The 22,869-nt window shown below is 43.7% G+C and overlaps 2 protein-coding genes and 1 non-coding gene across 7 annotated transcripts; 1 reads left to right on the top strand and 2 right to left on the bottom strand.

The window, feature by feature from the left end:
• The first annotated feature begins 4,634 nt into the window (after positions 1-4,634).
• TRNAW-CCA (transfer RNA tryptophan (anticodon CCA)) lies at positions 4,635-4,706 on the top strand. Its single transcript has one exon. It is a non-coding gene; the product is annotated as a tRNA-Trp (tRNA).
• A 4,999-nt stretch (positions 4,707-9,705) lies between these two features.
• Positions 9,706-11,913, bottom strand: LOC4336052 (NAC domain-containing protein 92). Of its 2 annotated transcripts, none has more exons than NM_001419399.1 (4): positions 11,837-11,892; positions 11,222-11,452; positions 10,792-11,087; positions 9,706-10,670 (listed from the first exon to the last, which is right to left on the bottom strand). In NM_001419399.1, the coding sequence occupies exons 2-4, from the start codon at positions 11,394-11,396 to the stop codon at positions 10,110-10,112; spliced, it is 1,032 nt and encodes a 343-aa protein (NP_001406328.1). In that variant the 5' UTR covers positions 11,397-11,452; positions 11,837-11,892; the 3' UTR covers positions 9,706-10,109. The 2 variants fall into 2 exon arrangements, with proteins under 2 accessions (NP_001406328.1, XP_015633924.1); XM_015778438.3 differs by having other exon boundaries at positions 9,853-10,670; positions 11,222-11,455; positions 11,837-11,913.
• Positions 11,914-16,465: 4,552 nt separating this feature from the next.
• On the bottom strand, positions 16,466-22,730 carry LOC4336051 (cyclic pyranopterin monophosphate synthase, mitochondrial). 4 transcript variants are annotated; one of them, XR_003241817.2, is made up of 5 exons: positions 22,093-22,730; positions 19,722-19,852; positions 18,330-18,932; positions 17,261-17,329; positions 16,466-16,837 (listed from the first exon to the last, which is right to left on the bottom strand). XR_003241817.2 is itself a non-coding variant. In XM_015777962.3 (4 exons), exons 2-3 carry the CDS (start codon positions 19,821-19,823, stop codon positions 18,360-18,362), a joined length of 675 nt encoding a protein of 224 aa, XP_015633448.1. In that variant the 5' UTR covers positions 19,824-19,852; positions 22,093-22,730; the 3' UTR covers positions 16,962-17,329; positions 18,330-18,359. The 4 variants fall into 4 exon arrangements, 3 of the variants coding, with proteins under 3 accessions (XP_015633448.1, XP_015633449.1, XP_025880483.1); XM_015777962.3 differs by lacking the exon at positions 16,466-16,837 and having other exon boundaries at positions 16,962-17,329; XM_015777963.3 differs by lacking the exons at positions 16,466-16,837; positions 17,261-17,329 and having other exon boundaries at positions 18,146-18,932; positions 22,093-22,427; positions 22,499-22,730.
• Between the last annotated feature and the right edge of the window lie 139 nt (positions 22,731-22,869).

Raw genomic sequence — 22,869 nt, 5'->3', positions numbered from 1 at the left:
TAACTGCTCTCTGTGTGATTACTGATTGTCTGGTTAGATAACTTGTTAATTAATCACCTCGTTCGATCGGATCAGGCAGTTGAGTAGTACTACTACGTACGGCAACGACGTACCTACTGCTAGTCTACTGCTACTCCATACCTAAGAGCACCTACAATGGTAAAGTAAGGTGCTATCTATAAAACATGTACATCTCAGCAATAGACTAGATTAATAGTAAATCACCTTAACAGTATGTCTACATAGTTATCTATAGCTCTCTCATGCATTGCCTCGTTTTTCTCTATAGACTATCTCTATGTTAGTAGATAGCTTTGCTCTCTCTCTTCATTTAATATCTTCCAAGTAGGAAAATATACTGACATGGATCTCTTATAGAGAGCTTATAGATAACCATTGTGGGTGCCCTAAGAGAAGCTCCGTGGTCAATGTAGGAGAGCGACGTGACTCGCCTTTTATTTGAGCTTAAATGCTTAATGACAGGGGGTACTGTATATATTACCGTACCCGTGTAGTCGTATGTTTTGACGTAGATCTACGTACAGAGACTAGTTATGGCAATAACTTACTGCTACATCTCTCATAATAACTATTTTTTTCACTCTTTCTGTTTATCTCAAAATAAATTTATTTTTTAATGATCACTGCATTGGAGTTTATCTAAGTAGAAGATAAATATATTAAGAGCGGATAAAGTAAAAATAATTATAAAGATCACCACCACCATTAGATCTATGCGGGAATGACGTTTGGCTAGATCGGAGCTCCTAAAACATATAAGCGAGACAAACGCACTACTAAAAACCATTTTCACAGACACCATATTTATTTCTGCAGGCAGGCTAAAACGTTCCCAATTATGATCGTTCGTACAAATATATAAAGTTGTACCTGATCAAAACCTGCCTGCGAAAATTGATTTCCGTATAAAGTAGTTTTATACTGGTTACCTGGAAAAATAAAAACATTTTTGCAAGCGAACCTCTTAAAAGGACTGTCTACAACAATTGAAATTTTTGCAGACGGCATATTAGGAGCACCGCTACCAAAGATAAAAAAATCAGCCAACTATATTCTTTTTCCCAAAATTATCCTCTCACTCTCGTACCACTCCTTTCTTATCCTCTCCTCTCTCTCCCTCTTCATCTTCCACACTTATCCTCTCCTCTCCCTCTCCTTCTCCGGTTCTCCCTCTCCTATCTCTCTCTCACCGGTCGGCATGGAGCAGCGGTAACTCCACGAAAAGGCCCGGCGGCGGTGACTGCAAAGCGAGCATGGCTCGCGGCAACTCAACAAAGCGGCCCACCAGCGACGGCTGCAAAGCGGGAAGGAGGGGCGTAGCGGCGGCTCAGTGAAGGGGTTTGGCGCATCTCCTCCTCTGCTCCCGCCCGCCTCTACCAACTAAGCCCATAGTCGACGAGCCTCGAGAGGCCGCATCAGAAGCCAACAGCCTTGGGTGGTGACGACGACCTCGATGATGTGACGATTTCTAGGAACAAGCTCGGGGGAGGTGGATCCATCGCCGGTGAGCTTGGGGGAGGCCGACGATCCGTTGCCAACAAGCTCAGGGGAGGTGGATCATCGTCTGCGGGCTCAGGGGAGGCCGATTATTCATCAGCTTGTTTGTAACCTATTGTTTGTTCTAGTGGATCTAATTATAGCTGTGTTCGATGTTGTTCTTGTTTATACTTGTCTTTTCTTGTTTGTCTATGGATCTGATTCTAATTTGAATATGATGCTTGCATGCAATGAAAATTGAACATTTCCCCCTTTTTTTTTTTGCCCCAAAATACCTTTTACACGCGGGGTGATATTAGAGCGCCACCTGTGAAAAGTGGATTTTCCCAGGTGGGGCTCTTAGGATGCCTATTTGAGAAAATCGATTTTTGTAATTGGTTGGAGGCTCCGCCTGCAAAAATCAATGATTTTAGCAAGCCTTAGCATACAGGCGGAGCGTTAGCCGCCTACGAAAACTTGTTTTAGTCACATGTAAATGGTTTTCTAGTACTGACGTAGAACTAAGTTCAGGGCAAGGCAAGATTGCCCCGCCTCTAATGCTGCTTTCATCTTCGCTCCACGTCTTGCTCGTGTCTATTTTTTTTATCACTTAGTGTTTGATTCAACTCTACCTTCTCTAGACAACGATTTGAGATTTAGAGCCCTGTCAAACAATATAAATAAAATGAAAAAGAAGAGTGCATATATAACACAAAATAAAGTCAAATAGAAGTACAATTTTGAATATGTAAATTCATATAAAACTGTAAAAGCCAATGCTAAAAATAAACATTAATAAAAAGCATAAAATTCAATTTTAAAATGTGTTTTAAAAATCAAAATTTAGTAGTGGCTTGTAAGCTATAGGACAAAAGATGAAAGCCATATTTTATTTGCAGAGGAAGCTCCTCTAACATGAGTCACTACTATGAGCTATGAGACCCACATGTCAGCAACTTGTCAAATGATAGTGAGGGCCTATTTGAGAGAGCTTAAGATTCTGATAAGCAGCTGATTGGTAGGCAGCTTCTAAGAATCTGGTTTCTAGTTCATTTTCTGGATTCTATAACTATAGCTTCTCAGAATCTGAACCAAAAGTTGTACTGTTTGGGGAGCTTTTGATTTTAGGAGAACCTGCAACAGTTAAAAGCTCCTCTAAACAAGGCCTAAGAGCATCACCAATAGTTTCCCTTTTTCATTCCCTATCCTAAATTTTGAGGATTTTTGGTCAAAAATTGAATCCAACCGATTCCCTATCACTGCTCCCAAAAGATCTCGTTCCCTTCTCCGGATATATCGATCCCAACTTCCAAGGAGCAATATTTCGTTCCCAATCGCGTGGTTTTTCTCTCTCGCGCGCGCTGGAGAAAATGTTCCCGCGCTCCTTCTCGCGACCTCGTTCCTCCATGGCGGCGGCGGTGGCCTCTTCCTCGGCAGCGGCAGCCACTTCATCGGCAGCGGCGGCCACTTCCTCAGCAGCGGCGGCGGCGGCGGTAGCTACGGCGGCCTCTTCCTCTGCAGCAATGGATTGGTACCTTGATGCGGTGCGTGGTGTGGCGACGACAGAAAAGGCATTGGGCTTCTTCAAGGAAAAGGCATCAATCATGCACGCAAAGTCATTTTGGTTGTACAAGCATATTCCCCTTGTATATCATACTATATTCACAATGATTTTACTCCCAACTCGGAGAATCAAAGGGATGGAACGTGCACGTGCATACGTGTACATGCGGTATTCAGCTGCTAGTGTCAAATACTCCCTCTGTTTCATAACGTAAGTCATTTTAGCATTGTATATATAGATTCATTAACATCCAATATAAATGTGAGAAATGCTAAAATGATTTATATTATGAAACAGAGAAAGTACGATTTTGTCCTTCGCTGACTAGCAATACTGTAGTAGGAGGATACAATACACACGATGTACTCATGTACATCCCACGATCGTGCAGTCAAGTCGTCGTTCGCTGCACGGACGCCGTGGCGCGCTGGCCTGGGGTAAAAGTGCAGCGGTACGAGTACGACCGAACGGTTGATGAACCTGACGTGAGCATGCTCGATCGGCTGCCCGTCCGGATCCTTCGGAAGATCGGCGAATCAGGCTAGAGCACGCATCCGCCGGCCGCCGCTGTACGGCGCGCGTATACAGCGTATGTAGTTACCCTTCCGTCTAAAAAGAATCCAATTCTATCAATAAATCTAAACATATACGTATCCAGAATTATAACTAAGATTTATTTTTTTTTGGGACGGAGGAATAGGTAGTAGTACTACTCCTACGGTACAAGCAAGGAGATGACGGCGCAACCGACGGCGAACGCGCGGCCTCGTGCTGTGTGGATCGATCGGATCGGGCCGGACGACAGCATCACGTGGCCAGTGGTTACTGCGGCGGGAGAGGACCGGCCGGCGGCTGGTTGCTCGATCGGCCAATGGCAAGCGGAAGAGGGTAGTAGTAGGCTAGTAGCTGCCTGCTAGGCTGCTACTGCCTGCCTGCCTGCCGGTTTCAGCGGCCGTCGGCCGGCGACCTTGCTCGGTTCGTAAGCGCGCCGGCGCGGTTAGCGCGCGGCACTCGCATCGGATACTTCTCCCGTTTCTCCGAGCGACAAATCACGGCTCGGACAAATCGGGGCGGGTGATTTGCTGCCGCTTTGCCGGCATCTCCTCGTATTAATGGCACCGCCAGGGTGCAGCGGATGCGGTCAGTCAGTCGGTAAGTCAGTGTAGTACCTTGCAGTGTTTTGTTCCTTTGCTTCATCGTTTACGGGAGGACTATTATGGTCAAAGGAGGCCACGGGTCTGGAGTCTGGACCTGGGTTATGCGTGAAGGTAGTACGATCTACCGTGCACGGTGCACGGACAGAGAGGGTCAGGGCGTTAGGGTGAAATGCTACGTACGTGCTCCTAACTAACGACGTACCGCCTGCCTCTCTACGAGTCTGCTGAGTCCGGACATGGAGCCATGTATGCATGAGTCAGAGTTTGCCCGTGGCGTGGAGTCGAAAATTGATCGAGGAAAGGAGCTCAGGAAATACCGGAATAAATTGTGGAGTAATATATGCGAGTTGTACATTTCTCTCATTTATATGCAAAAAGAAAGATATATATCTTTTCATTCTTCAAATAGTACCACAGGATCCGTGGCGCAATGGTAGCGCGTCTGACTCCAGATCAGAAGGTTGCGTGTTCGATTCACGTCGGGTTCAATAATACCCCGAACCATTTCGGATTCCTTTTTTTTATTTCTTTAATGAACGTGAACTGTTCTCTTTTTGTTTAGGCTGCCTTTTCTTTAGACAGGCCGCATAGGGCTTCTCACTCAATTAATGGGCCTGGCGTTTGCAAGGCCGAGATGCCGCATATGGCAACAGGCTTATCTTCACTCTTTAGATGGGCCTCAACAACGGTTCATCAGTACATCAAAGCCCCAAAGACCTGCCGACCTGATTAACAGGTATACATGCTGGCTTTTTGCTTGTTAAGCCTTTTGTTTGGCCTCAAACACCCGCCGTTTGTGTCAGCCTCGCGGCGTGGCATATGCCATACAATCCCATTGCGACCGCGCGGTCGCACGCCGTACGCGTGCCGGGCGACCGACGCGAATGCTCCGCGCGCATGCAGAGGGGCGGAAAGCGACGCGTCGATCGGTACACATTCTGTCCCTCGCGCAGTCGCGCCTCCTCCTATACGTGCGTACAAACTATCCGCCACATGCCAACAATGGACTCTAGCTTAGCTAGCTTTGCATGGAGGCGCGCGTGTTCCCTCTCCCCCGCTTCCCCCACACCCATGGGGATCGTTGTCCGTCGCGCCCCGTGAACGACACATCTCGGCTTGCCTCCCTGCACGCGCGCCACCGGATGGATCGGCGCGCGACAAACGACCAGAGCGTAAGTACATACATGCCCTTCTCTAGCGCTGACGCCATGCACAGCGCGCAACAAGCTAGATCGCGTTGCATGCGGCTGCAGCTGCTGCTAGCTGTAGATTCGTATACATAGGCAGTCGCCAATAAGGTACTAGGTCGGTAAGTCGGTTAATAATAATAATCTAGTAATCTACTACTAGTAGTTATATTAGTTTGTGCTACTTGGCGCAAGGGAACAAGCTGGGGGAGTGGGGGTTACTGGTGAGCAGCAGAAGCCTACAAGGCGCTGATCTGATGAGGGGGTTTGGAATATTTTCTCGTGGGAGAGATTGATGGCATGGCTTGACAGTTCCAACGACACATCAGAGCTGGAATATATATCTAGCTATCGCCAAGTTGTGGCTTGTTCTTTTCATAGACCGATAGGCGGAGAGCCAAGAGTTAGCCGGTTTGCAGCCCCTCTCGACCCCTTTCTTTTTCTCGGTGGGGTTCCGTGATGACACAGCAGGGGTTGGGCATGGGCATAATAAACATATATATAGCGGTCGATTTTATAAGTGAAGATCGAGTTGCTATATATATGAACACTTGTATAAGGTTATGATAGAGGATAATTAATATAGTTTTGGTGTCAATTTCATTCGTTTATCAAACTGCTAATAGTTTTGCCCACAGAATCCAACCTAGTATATTTCTGAAACTCTAAACTAACCATCTGCCTTTCCTTTCTTGAGTTCACATGAAATTCTCCACTTGTTATATCCTAAACTGACCGGGTTGGAATCAACTAATTAAAGGTGCATCTTGCATAAACATCAAAGGTACTGTATAAAATAGCAACCTAAAAAGTGAGGGGAAAAGTCAGGTTAATTACCCACCTACACCCTTCTCTTTACATCTACCGCAAATAACATACTTAACTTAATTACTTGTTTTACAAACCAAAGCATTCACTTGGAGAAGCACCATGTATTAGGATGATGGTGGAATTGTGATGTATGACTTTAACCATCGGAATTCAAATCCTTATGTCTAGAAATATAGTTGTGTGCATTTCTTAGTTGGGGTATAGGGCGGAAGTTGTACTACCATTGTTTGAAAGAAAACCATTCACCTCACAAGGCACTATAAGAGAGAATCAAGAGAATCTCTTGTTGGATCGTCTCTACCTAGGTATGTTTCTATTTTCAGAAGTATTCTCTGTCTCGTGCGCAAAGACGGAGAGATGGTTCCATTGCGTCCAAAGCATCATTTTACATTTGACTTAAATCAAAGTTTTTAAAAGTTACCAACGAAGGCTGGTTATATCTAATATGTTAATTGAGTCAACAGTTTATGTCCCACTTACTAAAAACTAATTAATTTTATTATAGTATTTTAGGGATATCATCATTATCTCCTTATATCTACTTCCTCCGTTTCATAATGTAAGACTTTCTAGCATTGCCTACATTCATATAAATATTATGTCTAGATTTATTAACATCCATATGGATATGGACAATACAAAGAAAGTCTTACATTATGAAACGGAGGGAGTATTAGTTATTAGCTATAAAATCAAAATGTTTGTTTTGAGCATGTAGTGATATCAAATGGTACACTGAATTTGCACGATAGCTAAGAATGACAAGTGGCACCACCATGGGAATCCATGTTCATTTTTTGCCAGGCTGGTGAAATATCGACGAAGAATGAAGTTGTCAGAAAAGCATTACAAATACTCAACAACCATGGGTCATTGAGAAAAAGGCTTACGAGAGCTCACACCACACTTACAACAAATTTAACACACTAAACAAACATTAATTGGTTAAATTAACAAATATTCTTATTCATTGCGAAGAAACCTACATTTTATTATGTGTTTGTCATTCCTCTAGTATAACGGACAAGCACTCAGTAACATATGTATTTACAGAGTGTTCCGTTCGAACAATCCGCAACTTACAAAGTGCTACATGAATAAAACCTGTAACACTTTGATGCCCCTTGATACAATCCCATCCTTGTAGTAACTCCACTAAATCTAAAAATTACCTAAAGTAGATGGAGAGAGAGGGAGAGAAAGGACCAACGTTGCGCGCTCCAAGCCCTAAACTAATTACTTGGAGTATACATATAATGTACATGAGGTGTCCACAAGACTCCATTTTCCATTGCATAATGGGCAAGTAGCTTCATGGGGCTATCCTCGATGCTGGAGAGGTTAGGTTATTGACAATAAGGTTCATCTATCCACTTATGCTTGACTTGTCACTTTGACATAGCTCACAGTACTAATTAATACCCCTCTCTCACGAGTCCCATAATAGACGTTGTGCACAACTTGAATATATCCATGATTTTAGTACTGAAAATCTAGCATCGTCGTTACTTATTATTATCCATCATCTACTAGGCTACTCGTTTGGATAATAGGAAATGAAAGTAATTTCCTACACATCATGGGGTTACTTTTACACACTAGCTATCTATTTTTTTCCCACCTCATTTCGTCCTAATTCTTCGCTCATTTCGATCTCTATCCCACCCACCAGCCCTCATATCTCATTATTCCAAGGCAAAATAGCCCCTAGCTAGTGCTGGCATTGTGACTGAGCTACACTTCAGGGGTCCCAAACCCTAATGCTGATCCCCAAACTACATTTTTTCAGCTACTCGCTCCCTCATTGACATTGACGGTCTCCATTCACAATGAGAGATATGCTGCTTTAGGGGGCTCGCTTTTGCAGGATGTTATCTTGATTGTGAATGAAGGACTAGCTTGCTCTATTAAAAAGCTTGAATGCACACTATTTTGTTCGTTATGTTTTTTTTTGAAAATATCTTTGTAGTTTTCGAGATCGGAATTCGTGCGAAAGGTAGTTTTGTGAATTGAAATCTGAACATTTCCATGTTGAAAGTTTTACAAATTAATCTAGCTAATTACAAGTATTTAACAATGACAAATTAAAGAATGGCACATAATTAATCATCATTGTTTAAATGCACCTGATCCCCGAATCCCCTGCAATATTTCATAATCGACTGTATATATCGATATAACTACTACATGAATATTCTATTTGATTTGTTGATGTTGTTAGAGATTTTTGCATAATATTAATTAATAACTTTTCTAGTTTCACATATAATTAAGTTGTTTTTATATTTTACTTTCTTTGTTCGTTTAGTTTTTTTCCTCTTCGTCTTTGTTGGGCCGGGGTAGGAAAGTACAAGCACAATTGAGATTTTTTTTTTAAAAAAAATAGCTTATTTGTTTGTGTGTTGCAACAGAATCAAAGGACAAATTGGGAATTGGGAATCAGGAGCATTTGAATTAGGGGGCACAAAAATTCCACAAATATTCTCACACAAGTGATAGGGGTGGCGGTGGCCCACTATCAACATTAAAGTAATATAAAAAAATAAAAGCTGTACTTTTATCTGAGAATAATGGAAAGGAGACTAATAAACCACAAACAGTTGTATATATCTTGGAGTAATATCTCTAGTACACTCCATTAAAATGTCCAATAAACTAAGCGGATGCAACAATCCATTGTACGAGTACAATAGACATATGCACACTGATTTAATTTGATCGAGCACAATGGATATTGCGTTGGAAGTACAAAGCTTTATCAAATGGACAGTTGTCTTTGCTGACATCTTTAATTGGCAGGATGGAATAGAATTCCCGAGGGAGATGATGTCCAAAGATACGAGACACACTAAACAAAAGGAGATCGTACTCATATAAAATCTATGCGAGCTGCCCTACATGGTTTTTTTTTTTGGGTTACAGCAGAAGAGTTTTTTTTCTCTATAATTCAGGACTAGTAGGCATAAGAGATCTACTAGAAGCAGCACAGTTGTCCTTGCAGCATTTGCTAGCTCATGGCAGGGAGGCAAAATGCAGGAGCTTTGATTAGTTGACCTAACTGGCCCCTGTTAGCTGCCACATATAATTATATTTAATTTCTCAGGATTTTGATTGAAAACAACATATGGGCTAGCTCTATGGAGAAGCCACCATCAATCAGGGTGGGTCCCACACATTCATATGACAAGTGCTTGCTCATATCATTAGGGGCCCCATGCCTGCGTAGAGACAAGGCATGGGAACCAAATTGGTGACATGTAGGGCGTTGTGTGTTCTTGTGTGTGCCAACCTAAGCTAAGCTGCATAGATAGCTAGCCGGGGGCCACTGTTGTGTCATGTGCACTGTGTAAGGGTTGCGATGTGATGTGATCGCCCAAGGACAATGGAGCTACTAGCTGATCACTAATTGGGGATTAGAGCTTTGTGTACGATGGTTGAGATGTGCTAGTCATGGACCAAACCGAATCATGCTTTAAATGCTAGATTAGCTATAGCTGATGGTACCAGCTACTATATCACACAGCAGGTCAAACTTTTAGGTTCAGGATGAGATCACAGTTAGCTATTAGTCTCTGCTAGCTTTTTAGAAAGAGCTAAATTAAGCAACTCTAACTAATTAACTGGCAACTGAGGAGTGGCCAATTGCTTAACTAACCCTCCAAACAATACTGCATCGATCATTCTGATACGAATTACAAACAAACAATGCTAATTACATCTCCCAAATCACCAAATAATCTACACCTATAGGTACAAGCAAATTAAGCGAACCTTGGTAGATGCCTCGATCGCGATCTCATGGTTTTATTTACAGTAATCGCTACTTCGCTAATCGCCCGCGATTAACGTACACGGCGCTGATCATATCAAACCTTAGTAGCCCCATAGCGCGGCCTCGTGGTCGAATTTTTGGCCGGAGGATGACGAGATCTCCGGGTTCACGTCGGAGGTGAGGCCGGTGTCCTGCGACGCGCTAAGCCTCTCCCGCTCGCCGCCGCACGCCGCCGGCTGCAGCTGGCTGCCGGACGCTGCCATGTCGACGAGGCCGCCGTAGCCGTTGCAGCTCTCCAGGAGTTGCACCAGGCTCACGCCGTGGTGCAGCTGCCCGTACTGCGTGAAGCTCGCCATGAACGGCGAGGAGTCGCCGCCGCCGTGCCCGTGTACTGCCGTCGGGTTAAAGAACTGGCCCTCCAGCGCGTTGGAGAAGCAGGTCACGTGCGCCGTCGTCGCCGGGTCGACGGCGCCGGCGCCGGCTCCGGACATGTCCATCAGCGGAGGGAGGACGACGGACGACATGGCGATCTCGTCCGCCACGGACGACGACGTCGACCCTCCCCTCGCCATCTCCATCGTCACCACGGCCGCCTTCTTCCCTCCCGCCGCGCCCACCTCCACGAGGCTCTTCTTGAACACCCTGCACAACACCCACTCGTTCTACGCACCAACAAGAAAAACCCACGGCGTGTCAGTCCGGCCTGCTCAATCGATCGATCGATCGATCGATCAAACTGGTCACAACCAAACACACGCACGCGGCGTACGTGCGTTCGTGTACCTTGGACGACGCGGGCTTGCCGTGGAGGAAGCCGAGGGCGGCGGCGTGGAGCTTGCCGTGGAGGCGGTACTCGTGCATGACCCAGCCAGACTTCTCCCCCTTGGGAGCGCGCCCCGTGTAGAAAACGAGCGTCTTCTTCATGCCGACGAGGGCCTTCCGTCTGAAGATGTCCTTGTCCTTCCCCGTGGCCTTCCAGTACCCGGACTCCGTCGCCCTGTTCGTCCTCAGCCCCGTCGGGTACTTCCTGTCCTTGAGGCAGAAGAAGTACCACTCCTTCTCCCCCATCTTCGCCAGAGCTGCCAATAATTCCATCGCAGCATCAACAGATGTTAGCTAGCTAGCCAATCCAATGATCCATGTATATATCAATCATCAGTTCATCACTGCATGCAGATTGCAGAGGTAATTAAGTAGAGGAGAGGTTGCTTACATGGCAGGTCCCAGGGCTCGCACTTGTTGAGGTCGGCCTCGGCGACGGCGAGGGCGGCGAAGCGGGCGTCGGCGACCTTCTTGGCGAGGTAGTGCGTGATCAGCTCCTCGTCGGTCGGGTGGAAGCGGAAGCCAGGGGGCAAGTCCATGCCTGCCTGGCCCTGATGCTGCTCCATTGCTGCCTAAGCTAGCTAGCTAGAGCTTTACCTGGCTAACTGCTCCTTGCTTATTGCTGCTATATATGTAAGATTTGTTAGCTGTTATGCCAACTCCTGTCCTGAAACATTTGTACATATGCACACAGATATGCATAAACTAGGACCGGAGATGATTCACACACTTTTAAAGGTAGAGCAAACCAAATCAAATTAAAGCTGGTATGTATCCATGACACCTCTTTGCTAGCTAGCTAGCTAAGCTAGAACAAAAACAAACCACACGGATGCTTAAAAAATCGAATCGAACCAAACGGACATGGTATGCAAGCACATAGAACACACAAAAAGAATCAGCACATGAGATGTTTATGCACAGAAAAGTTTAAAAAGTACATCTAAGAAAGTAGAAGAACACACTTGAGGGATGAGGTGATAAATAGTTAGGATATGCTAATTACCTTTTGCAGCAGAAGTAGATTCAGGGTGACAAGAGGAAATCGTTGTATAGAGGAAATAAAGTGGGAGGGGTGGTGGTGCCCCTTAAATACTAGAGGCGAGCTACATGATGGTCTTTTTAGTAGAAAGAGACGTGGGTGATGAAGGAAACTCATCACAGGTTACTACTCCCTCCATTTCAAAATGTTTGACACCGTTGACTTTTTAGTACGTGTTTAACCATTCGTCTTATTCAAAAAATTTAAGTAGTTATTTATTCTTTTCATATCATTCGATTTATTGTTAAATATACTTTCATGTACACATATAGTTTTACATATTTCACAAAAATTTTTGAATAAGACGAACGGTCAAACATGTGCTAAAAAGTCAACGGTGTCAAACATTTTAAAACGGATGGAGTACTAGCTAGTAGGTGAAAAATGCATGGGAAGAGATAGATGAGATAGCTATACAGGACAGCGTAGTGTTATGTAATAGTACCTTGTAACGAGCCAAAACTTGCTTCCACACATGATCAATCACCGGATTAATTTAGTGGCTAGTGATCCATCAGATCAGAGTGTTTTACCCTAGGATGACTTTGATCTGATCTGGCTGGATTTAAGGATTTGGTGCATTACTAATTAAATGAGTCTTAATTAATGGAAATTATGAGTACTACTAGCAGCATTAAGTAAAGCGTCATATGCGACACGCGAGCCGAGCAGCAACCGAGAAAGCGACCAAACCAATCCTTCGTCTCCAGAAGCTTTTGAGAACGAATTAGAGCAGACTCCATGGCGAGTAGTACACCTACTATTTGTATTCGAGTACTGCAATAAACGGGAGAATTTATTAGCTTCATGCTAAGCATGAGCTGGTTCGATCATTTGGTACAAAATCACTAATTCAAATAATTAATTAATATCTGGGGTAGCTACCGACGTCCAGGCGCAAACAAAAGATATATTCAGTCCATAGCAAACCTTGATATTTGGTCTTTGTGCGTAATTTTCTGCAGGGATTGTACAGTAGTACGTATAATCATTTGCCCTGAACCTGATTAGAATCAGGGGTACTTAAACCCTTAAAAGGAGAATCTCCCAGGAGATAAGCCAATCAAATCGGTGACAAACTGGCAGTGGCACGATGATCCTGTAGCCCAGTGACAGCACATTGGTCACAGGCTGATACTATTGTGTAATAGCAGTGGATGTGCACAACATTCTGCTGCTTGTATACATGCAATCCAATGGGGGAGAATTATTCTCTCCGTTTCTGCAAAGGCCGTAAGATAATATGCAGATCTGCAGAGCCAATGTACCTGTGTTCTCTTTGCAGCCCTGCAGGTACATGCAATGCACAGCACAGCACAGAGGATCCACTTGGTTTTGTGGGGCTTAGAACGGATATGTGTGACAAACGCCATGCTACTGTGCATTATTCTCCGCGGCTGTCAGAAATGGGGCAAACGTCTGAAATGTCCCCGGCCCCCATATGTTCAGGCCGCAGAGAATACTGCTGATGGGGAATTCAAATGTCTGGTTAAAGAATTCATATGTCTAATTTACACTACTACATATTACTTCATCCACTGTATCAACCAAAAATGTGCGTAGGTCCATGCATGATGATTATGAGTGTGATTTTGGTTAACAAGCCAGAACAAACAATGAGATATTTGACATCATTTTCGTGCGAAATATCTGCTACAGTGGTGCTTCTGCTCGCGCAATAAATTCACCAAGAAGCTCTTATCAGTTTGCCGATGCATCCTGAATCCTCGGTTAGTGCTGTGTTGCTGTCAACAAACTTAAGGAAGAGACAAACTGAACACAACGGAAAAGAAAAACGCCATCTCCAAGACGAGTTCGGAGTTCCGTCCAGCATTTAACGCTTTGCGGAAAACGCAGAAAAAGATCGAATATTACCACACAAGGGACTTGAAAAAGCTAGAGCCGCATCTATCTACAAATGGGAGGAGCCTGCAGCCAGTTGCAAAACACCATCATCAGTTAGTCATCTGCTACGACACTCCGTTGCAAAGGAAGAACTCTCTGTGATCTCTCCAACGCAACGCGTGCATCAGCTGATGCTTTAAGATGTGTGGCATGATGATATGTACTCTGTGTGTGTGTGCGCGTGCGCGCACCAAATGGATCCTACACGGGATGATTGGTGTCATGTCGATGTGCCATCGAGGCAATCCTCGTCTCTGAATTTCTGAAAATCTCTGGAGCCTGCCCCCTTCCATGCTGTCATGCATGGCGATCATGGGTTCTGCTCATCGGCAGCCGACAAAACGGCTTCTTTCAAAGTACACGTCCAGCACAACGCGCTGCTGGATCAATAATCGATAGTGCTGCTACCCCCCTCTATCATGAGCTACGGTTTTCGGGATCAAATCATTGCGTGGTCTCGGTCTCCGGATGTGAACTTGACCTGTGAGAATTTGGGACACTTAACCGGGTATGAACCCGAGCTGTGATTTTCTGGGATAGACAGAGAAAGCTATGTCCGATCCTCACTCACATTGCAACGTATATTCCCGTACGTTCAGGGCCAGGCCAGCCTAATGGTGTTTTGTCACCACCGTACGTTGGAAACTTTTACGCGTCTTCGCTAATTTATTTTGTACCTACGTGACAAGTGTTTATCGTACTAACACAGTCGCGTGATCGCGTCCGTCGACCAAACAACGTAACCCTCCTGCAAGCAAACAAAGCCCGACACGGACGTACGCGTCACGGTCGATCGATTCCTCCGCGCAGCCGCGCGCGCGCGCCGATACGCCGATCGACTTCCGCCGAGAAAACGCTAGCACACGCACCACGGCCGCCGATCACCCGGTGTTGCTCACGCGCGGCCGCGCGCGCGCGCCCCTTTCGCGCGGCAAGGAGCCGGGCACGCCGAAACGGGCAGGTCACAGCGGGAGGCGTGTAGTAGGCGATCGATCACGCGAGCGCCACGGGTTTCCTTTCTCGGTGTGGGCGACCACCGCGACGCGTGTCGTGGCAGCCGCGCGCGCGCGCGCGGAGAGAGAGGAGTCCCGCCCGTGCGGGGGATCTCACGGTCGTCTCTCTTACCGGTCGATGTCCACATCCACCGGGAAAAAATGAAAGAAAAAATAATCCCCGCTTCTCACGCGCGCACGCACGGCACTCGCATCGCCAATCACCATGGGTGCCACCCGGCTACGTAGCGGGGCGCGGGGCCGATTCTTCTCTCTTTTTTCCCCCTCTCCCGCCGGTTGAACGGCTCAGACTGCCAGATCGGCTTGGTGTCACGATAGTGCATGGCGAATCAAAAAATAACCCCGGGGGGGGGGGGGGGGGGGGATATGGCATCACGCGTACTTACGACTTTTGGCATGTTGAGGTGGCCGGGTACGTAGGCTTGCCCCGTTCCGTTTCGACGGGGACGTTTTCGTTATAGAATGATATCTGCTGCTTTGTCGTGGTTGCATTGCTTCTCGTTCGCTTGCTGATTTCTTTTCCGTCGTGCTGATTGGTTTGGGCAAATGCTTCGTTGCCATGTGTGCGCACGTACGTTTTCTTGTGGGTATATGATATTGCACGTACGTAGAAAAATGCCCCATAGGTGATTGTACTCGTGACTCTTAGGGAATTGTAGACTTCCACGCGTCCTTCAGAAAAAATGTAGTATACTATAGCTCTGAGTTGTTAATCCATAAAACTACTGATTATCACCTCATGCCACGGATCGGATTAGGCGTTGAAAAATTGTGGACATATTTTAGGCTGTCAAATAACATGTAGGAATACCTGATATATGGGCAGGCTGATGCACTGTCAGATTTTCCGGCTTTCTGAAAAGAACAAGAGTAGAATTGTTTAGGTGGCTGCTTTGGTACCACTGAACACAGACATTTTTTTTATATTTGGCGTCCAATTCGGTCGCGTCAAGTTAGCCAGATTCTGGCAGAGCAAAGTTTCTACAAGTATGCTAGCATGACAACAAATTGTGGATCAAACCATGCAAATCCCAATACCAAACTCAAGTGTTGCAAAAATGTGGCTACAAAACAATATGGCTGAGATGTGAATACGGTTGCTGCTAATGCCATCATAATGCAACTGTCAATATGTTGTCATTCACATGCCGATCAGAAAGGACACGAGTGCTTTCAGTGAGAACTTTGTTTCTTTAACGATATAGGTGTTCATAGCATGCATTTTTGACTCGATTCCTTTTTCGAATCATCACGTCTCTCGTCTTGTAGCACGCACAGATATGTATTTCATTAGTTTCGCCAAACCCCCCGGTGCAACATTCTGATAAGTTTGGCCCCTTTATAATCATATCCTATTTGACGTGGCAGCACTTTCTCATCACATCTGTCAACTTTTCCATAAGGGCTTTTATACTTAACTCTCTTAATTGAGATTCAGATAGACCATATGTCCATATCAAGCCAGTAGCACCTGATAATTCTGGGTGAAGGAACCAGGGAATCACTCGACTGACATGACAAGATGCTAATGTTAGGTTGTCAACAACCAATAGCAGAAAAGGAAAGAAGGCCAAGTGCTTGGATCTCTCTCTCTCTATGCTTTAGGCAAAGACATCTTTCTAGATCAATTATGTGCTGTTTGCTCGGTTTAAAATAAAAGGAGCACTAGTTAGTATTGTTGTACCAACAAGGTCTATTCAATTCTTTGCAGACAGACAGCATAATGTTCATGCATAAGAAGTCAGAAATATATGTTGTTCATATATGACTCATAATGCTGAAATATTAATAAATACGAGAGAAAATTGTACTCACTATCCTGAAATGCTGGTCAAATCAAGATCCACAAGATCTGTTAGGGAAGCAGACACCAGGTGACCAGGGATCATTGACCAAAAATGTGCTTGTTGCATATCTCATATGCTTATAGCTGCTTACTCTCGCTGGCCAAAAGAACTATTTCTGAGTGGTTGGAACGACGCCGCGCAGAAATTGACCTCTTCTGATGCCATCATCAGAGAAAAAGGATACATTTTCAATAGCCGATCTGTTGGGAAGATAATAAAGAATTGGAATGTCAGATGTTCTATATATTGTCGGCTCCAAATCGAGTCAATGGCTACGGTGGCCAGATTACAGGAGATGAGCAGCCAACTAGTGCAAAACCTGCATGCCATACAATATGCCTAGCTCATTATATATTACTCAAACCTTCCATCCAGGTGTTCATTTGTCAAAATTTAGAAGAGAAAAGAACAAAAAAAAAACCAAGTCCCAACTACTCCAGGGTGATGTCAATATGTCACGGTCCGTTTAGATCTGTTCTGTATAAACTAAAAGTTCCATACCATTCACAAGTGTTATGTACATTGTGTAACTAGAGAAGAAAATGGTCAGCTAAACATCACGTAGAAATGATTTTGATGTGCTATGTCAGTTCTGTCGTCCCTTCCCTGAGTCATTGTCTCACCTCTAGCATGTCCGGCCAATAGGTTTAAAAATCGTCATGTTTAAGCACATCAAGATAAAAATGTTTTCCCTGCATCATCAGAAAGTGATAAGATTATCAAAATAACCAAATGCAAATACGATACCACTTAAAGAATTAGGCACGGTCAGGACAACAATTTTGTCACTGCCTGCAAATAAGCAATAACATCATCATATTGATAGGAACTAGGCCGAGAAGTTTGGATGTTTGAAACCTTGCATGCGTCATTCAATGAAAGCAAATTATTACCTTCTGTTGTTCATTATTAGGATTTCCAGCTCCTGAGTTTTTGGGCGAAGGGTTCAATACAAAAAGAGTCCATACAAGATGTATGTCCAAGTATAATAAGGTTGTCAAGATGAAGATTAAGATTAAGATGTCACGATTTATCAGCTAGTTGGCTATACTGATTGAAGACTTTAACTAATGCATTTTTTTATCATCTGACATGGCATATAAACATGTCATGTTCAAAAGCAATGCCATCTAAAGTATTATGCAACAGATTAAGTTGACTGAAGTGCAGACAAAGAAAACTGTAGGAGACCGATCATTCTTGATTTCCTGTGTTTCACTTTATTGCCCATGTGTTTATGGAAGAAATACATTCTACCACATTGTAACGAAACATTAAAAAAAAAGTACCCTCAGATCGATACTACTATCAACATTATAATTCTGCGAACTATATCTAATGTACAACTAAAACCTATATGTTTCTGCACCTAAAACTCTTCCAACACAGTACCATAAATATCTCACTATAGTTACCTTGATTGCTATCTACCTTATGTTGATAAGTCATGTGCATAGCACTTCATAACGTTATATAATATGCAGTAATAAGTGATGAAGAACTGATACTACATCAGGGAAAAGATGCATTTCACATCAGGTAATATATATCCAGTCATCCTAAAATAATTGAACAGTGCATTGTGCGATATTAGAGAGTAAAATTAATCCGATTACTAGAAGTAAAAATATTCCAACAAACATTTATTGAAGCCTCAGAACCTATTGGTATGGTGGTTATGAAATTTGGTACCCAATTCATTCTTGTGATTCACATAAATGTCTAACTTCTGGACCAGCTTCCACTCTTTCCACCAGATTTGTGCTGGAGACAGATATCTGTTATGCATATGTTCTTTGAAGCAGCTTTGCACATGTCATAGACTGTGAGACCAGCAATGGCAACTGCTGTCATTGCTTCCATCTCAACCCCTGTCTTGCCACTGGTTGAAGCTTCTCCTTCTATCATAACACTAGAATCTTCTTCGTTAAGAGTAAGATCAACACGAACATGGGATAGATTAAGGTTGTGGCACAGCGGTATGAGGTTGCTGGTTTGCTTTGCACCAGTTATTCCAGCAATCTTTGCAACAGTTAGAACATCTCCTTTGGCAATCTTGTTTGATGCTACCAAATCAAATGCCTCCTGGCCTAGCAAGACCCTGCATGTGGCTATAGCAACTCTTGTGCTGTCATGCTTGGATGAGACATCAACCATCTTTGCCTGGCCACTGCTATCAGTATGGGTAAGCATTGGTTGTCCATCCCCTGATCCATTAGTGGGCCTTGCTGGTTGCTGAGGAGTTGAACCTAAAGGACTGGGTGAAGGAGATTCACCAAACACAGATTCCATTTCCTGGTATTGCAAATGTCAAGATAATTAATAATTTATTTTAATGAAAAATGATAAATAAACTAGATGGAGATGTTTTATGACGATGCTGCACAACACCAAGTTACATATCTGCATTTAGATTTTACTTTTGCTTTCTAAATTATATCAATTAATTGAGACGGTAAGTTCTAAATCATGCACAAAATTGTAAAGTAAAAAAAAGCTATATTGTGCATCATTGTAGTATGGATAAAAATTGGCAAGAACTCAAAAGTGCATCAGGACATGTTAAGATCCGACTATTTTGTTCCTGCTGTAGTGGAGTTTACTTGTAAAAATCATATAGTTTACATTACTAGTTCAATTAAGTGGTCGAATACATAAGCACCAGCTTACAGCTCTGGCATATATTAGAAACTATCTGATCAGGTAACAGTTCAGGTATATAGGAGTATGAGCAATAGACAGTTTAGTTTCAGTTAAAAACTCTATTTCCACTCTCAACAAACAATAATCAATGTGATCTGTATTCAAAATCATGTGGTTGCGTTTGTTCAAAATAAAAAATGAACATTAGATTAACCCAACACAATGATATTGAAATCCCAATTAGATATCGATGAGGTCATATACATCATACTCAGTTTCAGTGAGCTTCATGTCAGTAACACCAAATGAGAAAAAAAAGGGTTTTATAGCAGCCATTAAACAAATCACCAAGCCACAAACATACATGTTCATGTCAGTAACACCAAAACCATAGCTGCAAAAGGAAATATTCAGGGCAGAGATAGAGATCAAATCCCTCACCTTATTGAGCTCTGCTATAGTATCGGAAGGAAACCCAGTAGCAAAGCATCTCCAACCATTGTTTCTTGCTACTGTCGGGAGAATGGAGCGAAGGACTGACATTGTTGTCAAGCTAGACTGCTGTTATGCTTCTGCAAACAAGGAATTGCTAAACGTGTGAACAGACAACACAAATAAATTTTAGCACACGGCACTCGATGCATAAACAATGTGAGAAAATCCCTTATATACCCCTGAAATTTTTCCTAATCCCTTCTATACCCCTGAATTTTGCTTACTTCCTTATATACCCCCAAAATTTGATTTTGATCCCTTGCATACCCCTCCCGTCAGTTGACCGTTAGTTGACCGTGTATTTTCTATAAAAATGACCATTTTACCCTTGGATGAACAAAGAAATTCATGAATTACATTATTAAAAATATAAAAGCTTCTCGCATGAGACTATTATAGTTATGAGTTTGTTGTGCGATGCATTATTTATCCCAAAAAAATATTTTTAGATAATGAAATAAAAAATACGTATTTATTTTTTAAAAAAAAGGTCATAAAAATGAGGAGCATTCATATAAAGATAGGTATACCAATGTTCACAACATTTTTTTTATGAATGCTCCTGATAAAAAAATCCATTGTCCTATTAAAATTTCAAATAAAAATTTTAATTTTTTACATTTATTTTATTTTCAAAATTTATGTCAAAATTTTCTGCACTAATTATTTAGTCTCATTAGTTTTATAAAATGCACACGATGTGCACTCAAACAAAATTTTCAATTATTTTTGAAGCTTATATTTAAACCTAAAGCATCAAGGGCAAAAAAGACATATGCAACCAAACGTAACAGTAAAATGATGGAAAATGTAACGGTAGGGGCATGGAAGGGATCAAATTGAAATTTCAAGGGTATAGAAGGGGTCGGGTAAATTTTAGGGGTATGAAAGGGATTGAGTGAGTTTTCAGGGGTACACAGGGAATTTACTCAAACAATGTTGAGACCATTGCTGCATGATAAGAGCTGCAGGTTGCAGAGAGAGAATTCTTGAGAACAATGAAATAGCTTGGTGATTTTACTCAACAAGCCAGTTGCTTTACAACTTAGATCTCATAAGTGCCCCTTGTGGCCAGTGGCGGACCCAGGATTTCGCCAAGCCCCGAGCCAAGCCTAGTTGTTATCACAAATCATAAATATACTACCCGTAAAGTATGATGGAAAGAATGCGAACTTAACCATGCTGAGATATTGAAGTACAAATTATTTCTCAGACCTATAATATGCTCTAGTTCAGCACTTATCATATCCTAAAATGACAAAAGAATCCTAAAATCAAATCCTCTATATCATGATCTTACAAAGAAATTTTTTTTACCAAAATCCCGCATATTGAAGATGTGGGTAGAAAAACCAAGTTAATGCCAGCAGGTTTCATTAAGAAAAAAATACAGTACTAGCAAGTGGTTTCTTAGTAACCTTGGTTCTCATATTTCTCACTCTGAATCATTTTCACACTTCCACAGCACAGCAAGATTACTAAGATCATTACAATGTAGGAAATGTGGATCCCCTCTCACATCGGTAGTCTCAAGTTAGCCTTAAGGACTATAAAATCACATCATTATCTCAAGTTGGTCATCTACAAATTCTCTCTACAGTTTTTTTTTAAAAAAAAATCGAATCGATCTGTACTTGTCTTGATCTAGGCATTTGAAAATTGAAAGTGAACAAACTAAAGAATGAAAATAACTAAAATCACTAAATGAGAGGTTTGAGACCTAGAGGCAGGGCAAGAGGCAAGAGAGATCGGCTTGTTGCAACACCTAGTTGGGGTCCTCGTCGGCTAGCAGGCGCCACATGCTCGGAGAGACGGGGAGCACAGACTCGACGGCACCCAGAGACCGGAGTGGGACACAGTGGCGGACCCAGCTTTTTGAACTTGTGTATTCGAAATGACAAGGGGTAAAAAAAAATTGTTCATACACCTAATAGCCTAAAAATTAGCTTGTATAGTATAACACACTAATAATTCCCTTGTCTGCCCACGACTCATTTGGCTGGCACGTGGTTCTTTGTACATATGAAGACATTACAAAACTGGTTCCCCAATCGAAATATAAGCTGCAAACTGCAGCAATTTGCTACTTGACATGAAGGTAGAAGATAAAGATCCTCTAGTTTCTGTTCATATGGATACTGAAACTATTGCAATTGACCAATAGAATCCATATATTTTCGTTAATCAACGAGAGGACTACGTTGAAGCAGAGTATTCTTACTAGTCGCAGAAATCCTTCCCACTAGATACAAACTTGCTAATTGTTAATTGTATGTGTGCAATAAACAAAAGGGACTAAAAACAGGAAGATGTTTACCTGCAAACCGCTTCACCTCGGGCACGCCTCCTTTCTTCCTCCAGTCGTTGAAGTCCAGCAGTGGGTCCTTGTGGGCGGCCTGGTATCTGGCGCTCAGCTTCTTCCTCTTCCTTTACTAACCCCGGCCACCCGGCCGCCAACGCCAAGCCGCGCCCGCCGCCGCGCCGCAGACCCGCAGTCGCCGCCGCACACGCCGGCCGTCGCGCGAATCGCCCGCCCTCCGCCAGTCCGGTCCGCCGCGGCGGGCGCCGCTCCAACCCCTCACTGTCTAGGGTTTAGGATTTGCCGGCTGTTCGCCGGAGCTCGGAGTGGAGCGGTGCTGCGGCGGCAGAGATCTGGACGGCCGGATTTCAGGAGAAGCAAGGCGGAGGTGGAGGCTGGGGATGGGAGCGACAGAGAAACGCACCGCCCGTCGAGCAGAGGGCGAGGAGGGAGGAATCCACTCAATATTCTCTGTGCTCGAGTGGTTGCATCACCTTCTAGTCAGCAGCTAGCTTAGCTCCGTCCTCACGCACCCTGCTCGCTACGCACGCGCCGTCCACCGTCCGCCGCCGCCGCTCGCCGACGGCGACGCCTGCGTGCGTCGTTCTCTTCGCGAGAAAGGGGAGGAGGTGGGTGGGTTTGGGGAATAGAGTGGCAAATGTGAAGTCAACCAAAACAGCCCATACAAGCACAATTACGGTCCAAAACTTACGGGCCGGTTTTCTTTCTACGGCCCAAAACCGGGTTTCCAGGCAGGCCTTACACTTTCACACAATTTTTCCGTTCCACAGTCAC

This window comes from Oryza sativa, chromosome 4 (genome assembly GCF_034140825.1).
Source record: "Oryza sativa Japonica Group chromosome 4, ASM3414082v1".
Classification (NCBI taxonomy): Eukaryota; Viridiplantae; Streptophyta; class Magnoliopsida; order Poales; family Poaceae; genus Oryza; species Oryza sativa.
The sequence above is the reverse complement of the archived record's forward strand: the minus strand, read 5'-3'. Positions and strand labels throughout refer to the sequence as shown.

What these genes read in the sequence shown, in the direction of transcription:
- LOC4336051 (XM_015777962.3), bottom strand. Translation starts at nt 19,823, where the DNA reads ATGTCAGTCCTTCGCTCCATTCTCCCGACAGTAGCAAGAAACAATGGT. An exon ending in CTATAGCAGAGCTCAATAAG is followed by an intron (nt 18,933 to 19,721) that starts GTGAGGGATTTG and finishes TTGCAATACCAG; the next exon opens with GAAATGGAATCTGTGTTTGG.
- LOC4336052 (XM_015778438.3), bottom strand. Translation starts at nt 11,396, where the DNA reads ATGGAGCAGCATCAGGGCCAGGCAGGCATGGACTTGCCCCCTGGCTTC. An exon ending in CGAGCCCTGGGACCTGCCAT is followed by an intron (nt 11,088 to 11,221) that starts GTAAGCAACCTC and finishes AATTATTGGCAG; the next exon opens with CTCTGGCGAAGATGGGGGAG. An exon ending in GCAAGCCCGCGTCGTCCAAG is followed by an intron (nt 10,671 to 10,791) that starts GTACACGAACGC and finishes GTTGGTGCGTAG; the next exon opens with AACGAGTGGGTGTTGTGCAG.